The sequence below is a fragment of the Neodiprion fabricii genome, chromosome 3 (genome assembly GCF_021155785.1).
Source record: "Neodiprion fabricii isolate iyNeoFabr1 chromosome 3, iyNeoFabr1.1, whole genome shotgun sequence".
Lineage (NCBI taxonomy): Eukaryota > Metazoa > Arthropoda > Insecta > Hymenoptera > Diprionidae > Neodiprion > Neodiprion fabricii.
In genome coordinates this window covers 4,774,459-4,787,216 of record NC_060241.1, presented here as the reverse complement: position 1 = coordinate 4,787,216, position 12,758 = coordinate 4,774,459, and the positions used below count along the sequence as shown (strand labels likewise).

Below are 12,758 nucleotides of genomic sequence, written 5' to 3'. Positions count from 1 at the left end.
TTGGATATCTCGAATCCTTAGAACATTACCACTGGCGAGAGTTACCTATTCAATCGACCTCGCGAAAAATTCATCCGAAGTGATGAGAGAGAGTGAGAAAGAAATATTAGAGTCATTCCCGTCTCTCTTGTTCTGCATTTCATTGGTTAAGAGGAGACGTATCGGCCAATCAGGTGTAGAGCACGAGAGACAGATTATAACCAACATATATCTTTCTCTGTTATCTAGTAGAAAAGTTCCGCCAGTTGACGGCCACGACTGGCGGTTAATGCAAAACTGTTAAGATTCCGAAATGGTATATGCTTCAGTCAACGGGATATTACACGTAAAACGTTGAATACGTTTTTCTGTTCACGCAAAGACAAAATGCGAATACTTTTACTTTTGCAGGTCCCATCACGATTCTTACAGAGCTTAATCAAAAAATTGAAGATTTTTTTATCGAATTCGTGAAATCATGCGACCCAACGCGATGCATGACTCACAATGTTTGCTTATGCATTTATCACACGTGTAGTTAACCTTAGGTTTCGAATGGTCGTTTCCTACTCGCAGTATCAAGTAACGAGGGCCAACACTAATCAATTTTTCGTCATAGTCAGAAGGGTAAGGTGATCGTAGCTTTATTGATAGTTTTACCAATTTGACGAAGTTTGCCGATAAAGAGGGAAGCTGGTATGCGTTCCATCGGTAACACTGAGTTTTCTATTGTCGTCTCAAGCATGAAATATAAAAGGATAAAACAATGATGTCGGTACGTCAGTTCAGTATTTTTTTAAACGTCCGTAACTTGATATTCAACTTTTATAACACGCCAACTCCCATAAGCATCCAACTCTTTAGTAAAATACAGTTACTCTATGTTCTAAACTAAGTGTAAACAAATCTTAACAGGCGGGGTTCAAAGTTATAGTTCAGAGATCGATATCATATTTATAAACCGCAAACTTATTTTGCGAGAAGATAATTCAACGAATGCCGATTCTAAATACCCATTGCTCTAAAACGGCGTGCGCGTTTATTACGCAATGGGGGTGAAACACCTTTGGACAATTTTAACACCTTTTTGCGAAAGAAAACCGCTGTTTGAACTGCAGGGCAAAACTTTAGCAATTGACTTGAGCTGCTGGATCGTTGACAGTCAAACTGTGACCGACAATGTCGTGCAGCCAAAGATGTATCTTAGGTATGTATATAATGATGAATTCGTGTAGCGTTTTCGCAATTGGTTCCCTGACTATCGACGTTTCTCATTTTCAATTGTCCGTTTTCACTTTCGTAGAAACTTGTATTTTCGAACGATCAACCTCCTCCTGCAAGACATTCAACCGGTGTTTGTACTCGAAGGCAAGGCGCCTGACCTGAAGCAAAAAACTATCGAACGGAGAAACGAAATACAGCACATTAAAAGAACGGGCACTGTAGCACTGAAAAAGGCTACCGCTAAACGTGGAAGAACTCGATTCAATAATGTGCTCAAGGAGTGCGAGGAAATGCTAAGTTACATGGGAATTAAATGTGTTCAAGGATACGGAGAGGCGGAAGCCATGTGCGCCTACCTAAATGCAGATGGGGTGAGATGAAAATTTGAGGATTGGTTGACCAGAATTTTTTTAGAATAGTATGAAGTGAATCCAATTGTAAATCCTAAGTCCTTGACATCTCGATAATAATTCTTTACAGATAGTGGATGGTTGTGTGAGCCAAGACAATGACTGTTTCTTGTATGGGGCAAGAGTGGTATACAGAAACTTCAACCTCAGTGGAGCTGTCGCTTCAGGAGGAAGTATCGACGTTTATGATATGGAAAAGATTGAATCTGCATTGAATTTAGATAGAAATAAGATGGTAGCGTTGGCCTTATTGTGTGGCTGTGATTACGACGATGGATTGAATGGTGCAGGCAAAGAGGCAGCCTTGAAATTATTTGCACATGTCAGTGACGAAGATATATTAGACAGGTAGAACACTGAGAGTGAAATCTCAAATGGCATCAAATCTGAACAGTTCCTGAACCCATGTTCAAAATGAAATTCAACACTTTTACGCAGGTTGAAGAGCTGGAAAATTGATAACCAGTTCGAGACGATTGAAGCTCGATTGGCAAATCCTAAGCATTGCACGTCTTGCGGTCATGATGGTAACGTCAGACTGCACGCAAGAGTTGGCTGCATAGGTTGCGGCACAGTAAAAAGTTGCAGAAATGATTATAAGTGAGCAGAATTGTATGTTAGGATAATTGACACAAAGTAAATTTCCAAATATTTATTAATCGTTGATCTTCGATAGGGAGGAGAAAAAACTGATAATGAATGAGATAACCCTGCGAAAAAAAGCAATTCTCATTGATACGTTTCCGAATCAAGAAATAATAGACGAGTATCTCATTAGGAAAGGTCCGGTTCCATCGAGTCTAGACCTAAAATGGCAACAACCAAAAGTGGTCAAATTTATTGTAAGTATAATTCGAATCATCAATCGCATATACATGCTTATTAAGTGACTTGATAAAATATAAGGTAAAAATTCGAAAATGATGAACATTTTTTCGACAGTTTTTCATGGAAAAAAGGCTGGGCTGGGAACCAAACTACTCGTTTGAGAAATTTCTTCCACTGATGACGCGTTGGCAGCTTGTCAGTCTACCAGAAATAAGTTTAAGACATAGCATAAGTTTCATGAAGTATTCGAACGGTTTGCCCGTATCAAACTTGATATTTCCTGATAGAATAAAAAAAATTCGCAATATAAAGTCAGTAGCGAGTTACGAAATCATATGGAATGATGCGGAGGGATTTCTCGACGGTCTGATAACTCTGTCGGATGTAAAATCCAGTGAAGAAGATGCCGAACCGCTGAAAGATGATTCCAAAGAGCAAAATCCCCCCGAAGGATTGTTTGTTACAATCGAGCCTCAGAGTTTAGTTGTAAAATGCTATCCTGAGATAGTCGAGAAGTTTGAAGAGGAAAAAGTTGCGAAGAAGAAATCTAAGAACTCCAAAACCAGAGCTAAGACCACCAGCAAAGGCAAACTTAAGGCAGAACTCAACGCTGATACCGAAAAACCGGAAAAGCAGGTTGGCAAAAGGGGGAGGAAGAAGCTCGCTGACATAGTCAATACAAGAAAAATGGACGATTACATAGTGAACAACGTGGTGGAGAGTTTAGAAGACTCGTTCAACAAGATGGAAATTACTCCAAAGCGTCTCAAAACCGCGCCACAGATCCAAAGAACCAAAGACGCCGAGGTAAACCCAAGAATGAATAACACACTGGACAGAATGTTCGAGAACTTGACTGCTGATGATTTTGCCAGTGAAGGGGAAACGGAACTTGACATGTCTGATATTGTCGAAGAAATATGCAACCGAAAAATTATCAATCTCTATTCTTCGAGAAATAATCACACGTTGAAACCTGAAAACAATAAAGAAAATACGACACCAGACGTATCTCACAATAATTATTCTGATATTTGTACAGCAAAAGGTTATTTTAATTTAGAAAAAGCACAGTGTCATGTTTTCGAGGAACATATTAACGTTTGCCCGATCACTGAGCACGATGTCACAGATGAATTTGCAGACATTGAAAATTATGTTCCATTAAGTCAGCGTGTAAACGAAGTAAAAGGCACACAGTGAAAAGTTCGAAGGGCGTAGTGCTATTATTATTCATTTCTTACTTTTTCTGCACTAGTATTAAATACGCTAAAAGAAGATTGATCATCTGTTTGTGCGCACTTGATGAGAATTGTAAATATAGTATTGTAATCCATTATGTACAGATAAAATATAGTTTACATTATTTTATACATAAAAAAAATGTATTTAATTCTTTCCATTAGCTCAAAAATAGCTGCCTGGTTCTTTCATTCGGTGACGACAATGAATTACGTATCGTGGATATCCACATGAATCGTAGACGCCTGTGCTCAGGCACTGCGGCAATCTGGCATGCTGCTACGTATGCTGGATTGCCTTTCGAAAGTGTGTTAGGCGCATCACGCGATGCCCGTCTCTGAAGAAGTTCAAGATGATTGAACCTAGAAAACGGATAGAAATGATAGAAAATGGATTATAACCAAATTAAATATATATAATAATACTTCTTTGACTTATTTTATGAACAATCAATTTTATGATAAACTAGTCATTTTAATATATGATTTTGGAGTTTTTTTACTGAATTTTGAGAATTGAATATTTACAAAGTATGGTTCTAAAAAATCATTACCGATAGCGACGTACCCGAAGTAATTTTGGGGTCCCGAAAATTATAAATATGAAATCTCAAACCTTCAATATTTCGACTAAATCGGAAGCATTGTGGAGTGAATCCTTTTCGGAATCCTATCAGTTGACTATGACTGCTCGAATTAGGTGGATCATCTTATTTCCAACATTAAGTTTTTTACAACAGAAAATTGCAAATAACGAAGCCTGCGATTTTTTGAAAAATTCTTACTAATTCTGATAAATGCTAGACTCAGCATCAGCACATGCTATTCCAACACGTATAATATTCTCGGGTGAATGTCGACCGTAAACCAAAATAATAGTAATAAAATGACCGAAAGCTGCACGAAATTTACTGGATACAGCCCCGGTTGGAACCATCGAGCCTCGAAGATTGAATAATTAAAGAAAATCCTTGATTGAAAACAAAATTGTCAAACGTGAAAGCGAAATGCTGGAGTCCCGTTTTCAGTGGTTTTCAACGGATTAACGAATTTCGATGATTTTTGTCTCAATCGCAGTAATTTTTCTTAGCTAAGTACTATTTGAATAACTGAATAAACGGAAAGTATTAGTTGGTGCCAGCAAGGTCAGACAAATGAACCAGTTGTATAAACATGAACGTACATATTGGAATAAATTAAGAAACCTAGTTCTAGCTTAGTGTTAATATGAAAAACAGCATAATACGTAGCATCGTTTAAAGTAGTTATAGTAAATGCAATCAATAACAATAGTAGTACGTGCGTATTATGTATCAATCACGCATCTGGCGATGTTATTGCAAAGTGTTCCCAAATACTACAGTAATTTTATATCCCGTTGAAGATTATTCAGGTGTTAAACACACATTCATTCGGATGACAGTGACAGAGTGTCGAAATGGCAGTGAAATGTAACCACTAAGACCTCTCGAAGGTAAACACTTACCCGCAAATCATACTTTACATTTTCAATTTTATTGCTATGAAAGACCATTTTTCGCACTTGCGAGAGCGCCCAGTGACGAGCTAGCAAGAAATTGATCCACATTAAAGCAAGCTGCTGGGTGATAATTTCAATCGGAGCATTTAATTAGACGAATCCAATCACTGTAAGTCTTATTTTTCTTCTGGAATCTACCTGAAAAACCACGAGTCGGCCGATTGAAATTGATACATTTTTTACTATTTCGAAATTTAAATGGGAAATATTAATTGTTGTGCGATTTATCGGTATAAAATTTAGATGAGTTCGTCCAAACATCAGTCAGGTCTCAAGGGGAGCAGAATTGACAGGAGCAACGAGAAGGTTTTCATTCATAAAGTATTCTCTCAAGTGGCAGTCAACAATCCAAATCATACGGCAATTATCTACGAAGGTAAATTTTTTCATTATGTGAGACGTATCACACAATCACTTTGTTATTGTTGTTGAGGGTCCTGAACTGCGTAAGGTCTCGCCGCTGAAATTCTTGTAGAAATGAGTTTTTACTTATTTCTAAGAATGAAGCTCTGCTATTCAGGGTAAAGAAATGTTGACTGAGTGAGCATTCAATAATGAGAAAGTGTTTTTTTACTCATCAGGCAAGTGGGGAAAGTGCGTATATTTGACTATCGCGTAATGCTCACCTTGCAGATGAGCGTGGCGAAGAAACAAGGTTGACTTTCAGTCAGCTCGAAGCGAGGACCAATCAGCTGTCACGAGTCCTAGCGAAACGCTGTCGTCGATCCTCGATCAACGGCGTTGATGCAATCGTGGCGATTTCGATGCGGCCTACGGACCGACTTCCGACCCTCTTGCTGGCTACCTTGAAGGCCGGGATGGCCTACCTTCCCCTGGATCCAGAGTTTCCGGTTCCCAGGGTTAGGCACATTCTCACCGAGGCTGAGCCCCTCATCGTGGTCACCGAAGAAGGAGGTGAGGGACAATCCATTATGGAAAGTGGAATCGATGGTAGATTCCTCGCAGCTTACAAATTGACTTGTCTCTGAGGTTCGAGAAATAAGCGTTGGATACACCAGGTTTAAGATTGACAAATTAAAATCCAAATGCGAGATTCGGAATGAACAACTACGATCAACACCCATACCTACAACTTTCTCTTTCTACGTTGGAAAAAGAATTTTCGAATTCCTCTTCTCAGCGTTTTCATGTTACGAAATCTCAGTTCTAGCAATTAACGGAGGTGAAGAATCCGCAGGACGTGAGATGCGTTTATAGAAGCCAAAAGTTCACAGGCAATGACTCGTATGCGAAAAGTGGTCCAGAGAATCTCTCGTCTAAGCGTGCCTCATGACTCTGAATAATTTTCATCTATTCTGTTGATTCGTTTCAGCCGACATGACAATATACGAGGGCACACCTGCCATCACGTACGAGAAGCTTCTGGAAGAAGCCAGCAACGAGTCGACACAGAACATGGATTTGGACGCGTGTCAAGACCTGGCGATCGTTTTATACACTTCGGGAAGCACGGGGGTGCCGAAAGGCAAGTACATTGTGATTTGGCTGAAATTCGAGCTCACGTGAGCTTGAAGGTTTCAAAAAAGGAAATTTCTCGGAACGAATAAGAAGGATTCAATTTCTGCATTTTTCGCCAGGCGTTAAACTGCTCCACGAGACTCTGATGAATTCGCTTCGCTGGCAGTGGAATGTGGTGCCTTATTCGCCGACAGAGGAAAGATGCGTTTTCAAAGCAACTGTGACTTCCGTCGACAGTGTGCCCGAAATCTGGGGCCCTTTGCTTCAGGGCAGGAGCATCGTCGTTGTTCCAAAGCACATCACAAGGGACCCTCAGAGGCTCGTTCAACTTTTGGAGAAATACAAGGTGATTAAACGATCCGAATCAGAAGATTCGGCCACGTGAAACGAGATTCAGAAAGGAGACGAAACTCTCCTTTCCTTTGACCTTGAAATACCCGACTATCGAACTGTTTCTGCAGATCGAACGGCTGGCACAAGTCCCGTCATTGTTAAGGACTATCCTGATGTATCTGGACATGCAGCAGGACAAGCATCTCCTTAAAAACTTGAAACTCTGGATTTGTGCTGGCGAAGTCTTACCTCTTCCAGTGGCCGAACAATTCTTGGCCACATTCCCATCAGGCGAACACACGTTGGCCAATTTATGGGGTTGCACTGAGCTTGCGGGCGATGTCACATATCATTTGATCAATCACCCGAAACAGCTCGAGGGTCTGGACAAAGTACCGATTGGTAAGCAGAGAGTTTTCAATCCCCGAATGAACATGGCTCGAATATTATCCAGAAATCTTTAATTCCGTTTCCAAGGTAAGCCGGCAGAGAACTGCATTCTATATGTTGTGGATAAGAAGCTGCAACTCGTGCCGCCAGGAGAATCAGGCGAGGTGGTTTGCGCAGGGAAATACTTGGCGGCCGGTTACGTCAAAGGAAGAGATCCGCATCGTTTCGTGGAAAATCCACATTCTTCGGATCCAGGTGAGTAAATGAAAGACACGGACACGTACTCGATTCCTTTCTTTGCAAGCTATCCGACACCTAGAGTAACACACTTGTCGATATTGGACTACTTGATCGGTTGACCGGTAACGGATCGTGCATAAACCTTTTTGTAATAACTCTGATATTTCTTAATGGATTTGGGCGAAAATTGATACACTTCCGTTTCGGGGGTCACTGAATCCAAATTCGAAAGAAGAATTAAAAAATTTGATATTAGAGATTCAAAATGGCGGCTTTGAATTCCGGTAATTATAACCAGGCCTCAGCAGCCTTGTTCCAAAAAGTAAAAAATTAGAACAACTCTTTCGAAACTTGTTACTAATAATTACAAAGTTTTGTCACTAGCAATTCCGAAGTTTTGCTTGACTGTATTTTGACCACAAGTCAATCCACAGTCGACTTGTACATCATTACCGACAAAGAATGTACAATTTAGTGAGAATTTGTGAACGTATGATTGACATATAGTCAACTATTGGCTTCGGATACACCCGAATTATTTCTGCCCGAAATAAGCCAAATATGTAGTGAACCGGTGTTAGTGGAAAAATAATCAAGTTACTATTCCATCTGCAGAATATTCGAGGATTTATCGTACCGGTGACTACGCGAGGATTGTGAAAGGCATATTAATTTACGAAGGCAGAATGGACAACCAAATTAAGGTCCGAGGACATCGGGTCGACATCGCAGAAGTGGAAAAAGCTGTCCTGGCATCTCCTGCCGTCGACAAAACGGTCGTCCTCTGTTTCAAACCCGGTGAACTTTCGCAGGTGAATGGAAAAAGAAAAAGAGTACAAAGAGCGTAAAAACCTTTCAAAGACATTGCGAAATACATTTCTTATCGTACCGACAAGGAAACATCGATGCTGGTAATAGAAATACTAACAATCCTGCTCCTTGATCGAGTTTAGTCAAGAGTACACGAATAGTGCCGGATAGTGTTCAAGTTTTCTTCACTCTGACGGATCGCTGACCCTGTTACAGGCTCTCGTTTCGTACGTGACGGTTAAAAACAACACCCGTGTTTCCGGATCAGAGATTGAATCTCATCTCCGCACCATCTTACCTCCCCACATGATACCGCATGTCATAGTGATCGATTCCATTCCGTTATTGGAAAACGGAAAGGCTGACAGACAGAGGCTTTTGAAGCGATACGAATTGATGAGCAGCGGTGAGGAAGAAATAATCCTAAGATATCGAAAACTGAATCACCACTTTACTTTTTTTTCAACTTCTCATTCACATTGTTACGCAGAAAAGGATATCGCCGTCGATTGCGACTACGAAAATGTCCCGCCGCCTCTTCTTCCTTTAGCCCGCGTCCTTTTTCCCACGGTAGCATCGGTGATCGGAAGTAGCGCCCGAGCCGCGGTGACGATCGACGCGAACTTTTACGATCTGGGGGGAAACTCTTTGAATTCGGTCTACACCGTCACCAGACTTCTTGACCAAGGCTACCGCATCGGAATAACTGACTTCATACGCGCGAAGAACATGGGAGAGATACTGCGGAGGATGAGGATCGACTCGGAGTCAGACTTCGATGAGCCTCCGTCCGAAGATGGAGAACGTTACGTCCTCGAGGAGCTTAATGACTCACATAGAAAAGACGTTATCGAGTGAGTATGCATGTCAATTCTGTCGATCGAAAAGCTCTCGCGATGATTGAGTTCCTTCGGAGTAAACCTAATCTATCCTCACCTTTGAAATACAGGATGATCACGGACAGTTTTTACCTGAAAGCTGACCTGGATAAGTGGTTGATGCCTGACATTAACCGAGAAGATTACTCGGAACTGATCGACAAGCTTTGGGATCCTCTGGTGGAGCAAGGATTGAGTTTCGTAGTGAAATCGACGTCAGGCGAGGCGCTAAGCGTCGCGTTGAATTTGGACGCGAGAGACGAGCCTGAGGTGACGATAAATTCGAAGCTGATGGTAACACTTGAGTTTTTGGAATACCTTGAGAGGCCGATTCTGGAAGAACAACTCCCGAAGGGAAAGGGACAAATTTTCCACTCCTTCATGATGGGAACCAACAGCAGACTCACTTCGGCTGAAAATGTTGCTCTCGTCAGGGTGATGGAGGAACATGTGTTTCGAGTCGCCAGGCAGAAGGGCTTTGACGGCGTGTTTGCAACAAACACCAGCCCTCTTACACAGGTGATTTGCTTATGGAGTTTGATTGCTCGTTGTTTATTTTGAAATTTGAGCAAACAAGGTATGAAAATAGAGCTTCTGGAGAAAATACTACTTATTTCCAATGATCGAACATCGAACTAATTCACAAATCTATCGGTGTAGCAACTGGTGACTGGTATCTACAACTGCGACGTCTTGATGGACTACCAGGTCAACAAGTACGTCGCGTCTGACGGTTCGACGCCGTTCGGAGAGGCGCCCGACAATCAAAGAGTATTATGCTCCTGGAAAAGCGTGTAGAAATTTCTCACCGGCGGCTCTGTGAATTATTTCTAGCTCCTTACATGCAACGCAGTGGGTCCGTTTATTAACAGTAAACACATGCATGTGATCGTGACTACGAATTCAATCCGACAACGATATTATTAAAGAGATAAAACGGATCGAAAGACGCAGTTGTGAGCTGGCAACATCTTTCCACACTTGTCTGTAAATTTGTCGAACGTAGAAAAACTGTCTGCTGCAATATATATTCACAGAAATACGTCAGCAGGTCGTATAATGAAAATTCCTCAAAATGTTACAATTAGTTATACTGTCGGTGCATGTTGCAGATTTGTTCAGAAATTGCGTTCGTCAGGAAGTTTGTTGGGTATGGTCATTGCTGACGGTAAAATAATAAAATGTACAGTGTTATTAAAGTCTCGACCGTTTGATTCGTCGTAACAATCCGAAATATGGTTTCGATTCCCTCGCGTCATCCGCTTTGGATCATTCAAAAATGGTAAACTGATCTGGTGTGTTGGCACATCCGATAGAAGTACCGTTGAGATTAGAAATAAGTACCGAAATTCTATTGCACGTTGGAACTGGAAAATTTTGCTCACTGAATAAACAATACGAACCATTTCGTAAGTATCGATCGATACAATTATCTTATTCCGTGTTTAATGTTGCTGTCCTCATCCATCATTTCGGCCGAGTATGATCCTGTGAAAAGTATCTTCAACGCTCTTTCGATGATTTCCGGAACTTCTAGGACAGCGTAATTCAAGTTTTGATCGAATCATGGCACGTTAGCAAAAAAGTGCTATGTGAATAATAAGAAAAATTCAATCACCGTTCCTTTCGATTCGATATTGGGACACATTCAAGGCTACCTCAGGATGAGATCTCGAGGTCCGTTTTTGTACCAATTCATTCGACTGTACGCGTATTTGTAAGACCGTGCCTGAAGGTGAAATAAATTGGCCATTGATACCAATACTCAGGTACCGAATGATCCAGGCAAACGAGTGAAATAAAAGGTATTCATTTTTTTTTCTTCGTTTGACAGAGAATGGCGCAACAGTGGGAATCATCTGAAAAAATGAGAAGTTGTGTACTTCGAACCTACGCTTTCCCTAAAAAATGATGATAAGTGCTTGTCTATTTTATCGTACTGAAAATACGAAAAAAACATCATTTGTTTTCTACTTGGAATTACCACACTAAATAGTTTAGAAAAATAAAAAACAGTTCGCGTTGGAGAGGAAGGCCAGAGGATTGTCGAATTTGGTCGAAACGAGTTTCATTGAATGACGAATCTTTCGCCTCCATTTTCCGCCGAAAATCTTCCGAGGGATTCTCGACATACTTATTCGGCTAGACTCTTTGTAAAAATTAACCTATAGTCTGGAATAAATCAATCAATCTGGTTATGGCTTACCTACAATAGGCTTCAACATCGTACGACGAATCGTTTATACTTGTTTTGATGGATTGGAATTAATGAAGGAACCTGTCTCTGACATAATATTCAAAGTAATACGCATCATCGTACACTACCAACATTATGTATACGACAATTGCCCAAATTGAAATGAAGACTTCGGGGCCACACCAATTTTTACATTCTGTACCACGAGTTCGAAGAATAGTATTTCACTTTCTAAAATCCAGCAAAAATTTCATTACAAAAGTAATTAATTACTCACAACCATGGTTCTAAGATGTCGTATATCTCTGTAGTCTTACCAGTATGTATTGGAATCCCTTGAAACTTATTGCATTTCAGTGCCATCAACTCTTGAGAGGGAACTCTACAGGTTTTACCCAAAAAATTAATCATTTCAGTTTTTTTCCAACGATTTAGAAAAGTCTAACCAAGATATCCTTATACTAGTTTCGAGAATCTGATAGTATACGGCTTGAGAAAAAAATCTTCCAACATTCTAAGACGATGGTGTGCGAGCTGGGAATCTTTCGCGGAGAAGAGACAACAAAACGTCCCTGCACATGTTCTCTCATCGCCGACCGTTGGAGCTCTTTTTCAGTACTTAAACTAACATAATCACAATATTCCTGTGAACATTTTCTGACAAGATTTATTTGGATGAGGTTCAAATCTTACGAAAAAGTTAAGAGTATAAACTAACGTTAAGCCACCGTTGGAACAACGTTGGACCAATATTACGTGGACGCGTGGGTAACGATCAAAAGTAACATTTGAGTTTTTAGAGTACCTGGAATGGTCGATCTAATTTCCGAGTAATGTTAAAATGTGGCTTCAAGTACAATAAATTAGGGTTTTTTTTTTTTTTGTTGCATTCAAGTTGAACATTTGGTGTACTTGTACGGTTTTCAAGTAGTGCCGCCTCCACTTTGGATCCTCTATTTTGCAGGTTTCAAAAGATTTATTACACTCTTTGACTTTTTTTACTTAAAGGTATTTTGCAGCTGCCATAATATATTGAATCCGTGGTATTGAATTTTTTAATTCTGCTTTCAAATTCAAATTCAGCGACCCCCGAAACGGCAGTGTACTTGTTTACCTCCAAATCCATCGAGAATTAACAGAGTTATTAAAAAATGTGCATATACGCGTCATCGTCAGTCTAGCCGCTTTCTTTTTCTGTGCATACACGCG

At 40.4% G+C, this 12,758-nt stretch overlaps 2 protein-coding genes and 1 long non-coding RNA gene across 5 annotated transcripts; 2 read left to right on the top strand and 1 right to left on the bottom strand.

The window, feature by feature from the left end:
* The first annotated feature begins 587 nt into the window (after nt 1–587).
* Nucleotides 588–3,873, top strand: LOC124177713 (flap endonuclease GEN). 3 transcript variants are annotated; one of them, XM_046560402.1, is made up of 7 exons: nt 588–606; nt 895–1,186; nt 1,283–1,574; nt 1,684–1,961; nt 2,052–2,213; nt 2,290–2,455; nt 2,556–3,791. In XM_046560402.1, exons 2-7 carry the CDS (start codon nt 1,029–1,031, stop codon nt 3,642–3,644), a joined length of 2,145 nt encoding a protein of 714 aa, XP_046416358.1. In that variant the 5' UTR covers nt 588–606; nt 895–1,028; the 3' UTR covers nt 3,645–3,791. The 3 variants fall into 3 exon arrangements, with proteins under 3 accessions (XP_046416358.1, XP_046416359.1, XP_046416357.1); XM_046560403.1 differs by lacking the exon at nt 588–606 and adding an exon at nt 3,848–3,873 and having other exon boundaries at nt 619–1,186; nt 2,556–3,489; XM_046560401.1 differs by lacking the exon at nt 588–606 and having other exon boundaries at nt 620–1,186.
* Nucleotides 3,874–5,254: 1,381 nt separating this feature from the next.
* Nucleotides 5,255–10,306, top strand: LOC124177709 (dimodular nonribosomal peptide synthase-like). Its single transcript, XM_046560393.1, has 12 exons — nt 5,255–5,331; nt 5,466–5,598; nt 5,856–6,137; nt 6,556–6,708; nt 6,821–7,047; nt 7,163–7,436; nt 7,512–7,679; nt 8,280–8,476; nt 8,691–8,880; nt 8,965–9,328; nt 9,424–9,871; nt 10,013–10,306. The coding sequence occupies exons 2-12, from the start codon at nt 5,466–5,468 to the stop codon at nt 10,148–10,150; spliced, it is 2,574 nt and encodes an 857-aa protein (XP_046416349.1). The 5' UTR covers nt 5,255–5,331; the 3' UTR covers nt 10,151–10,306.
* On the bottom strand, nt 6,005–6,559 carry LOC124177721. The gene is made up of 2 exons (XR_006869655.1): nt 6,310–6,559; nt 6,005–6,207 (listed from the first exon to the last, which is right to left on the bottom strand). It is a non-coding gene; the product is annotated as an uncharacterized LOC124177721 (long non-coding RNA).
* Nucleotides 10,307–12,758: the final 2,452 nt, after the last annotated feature.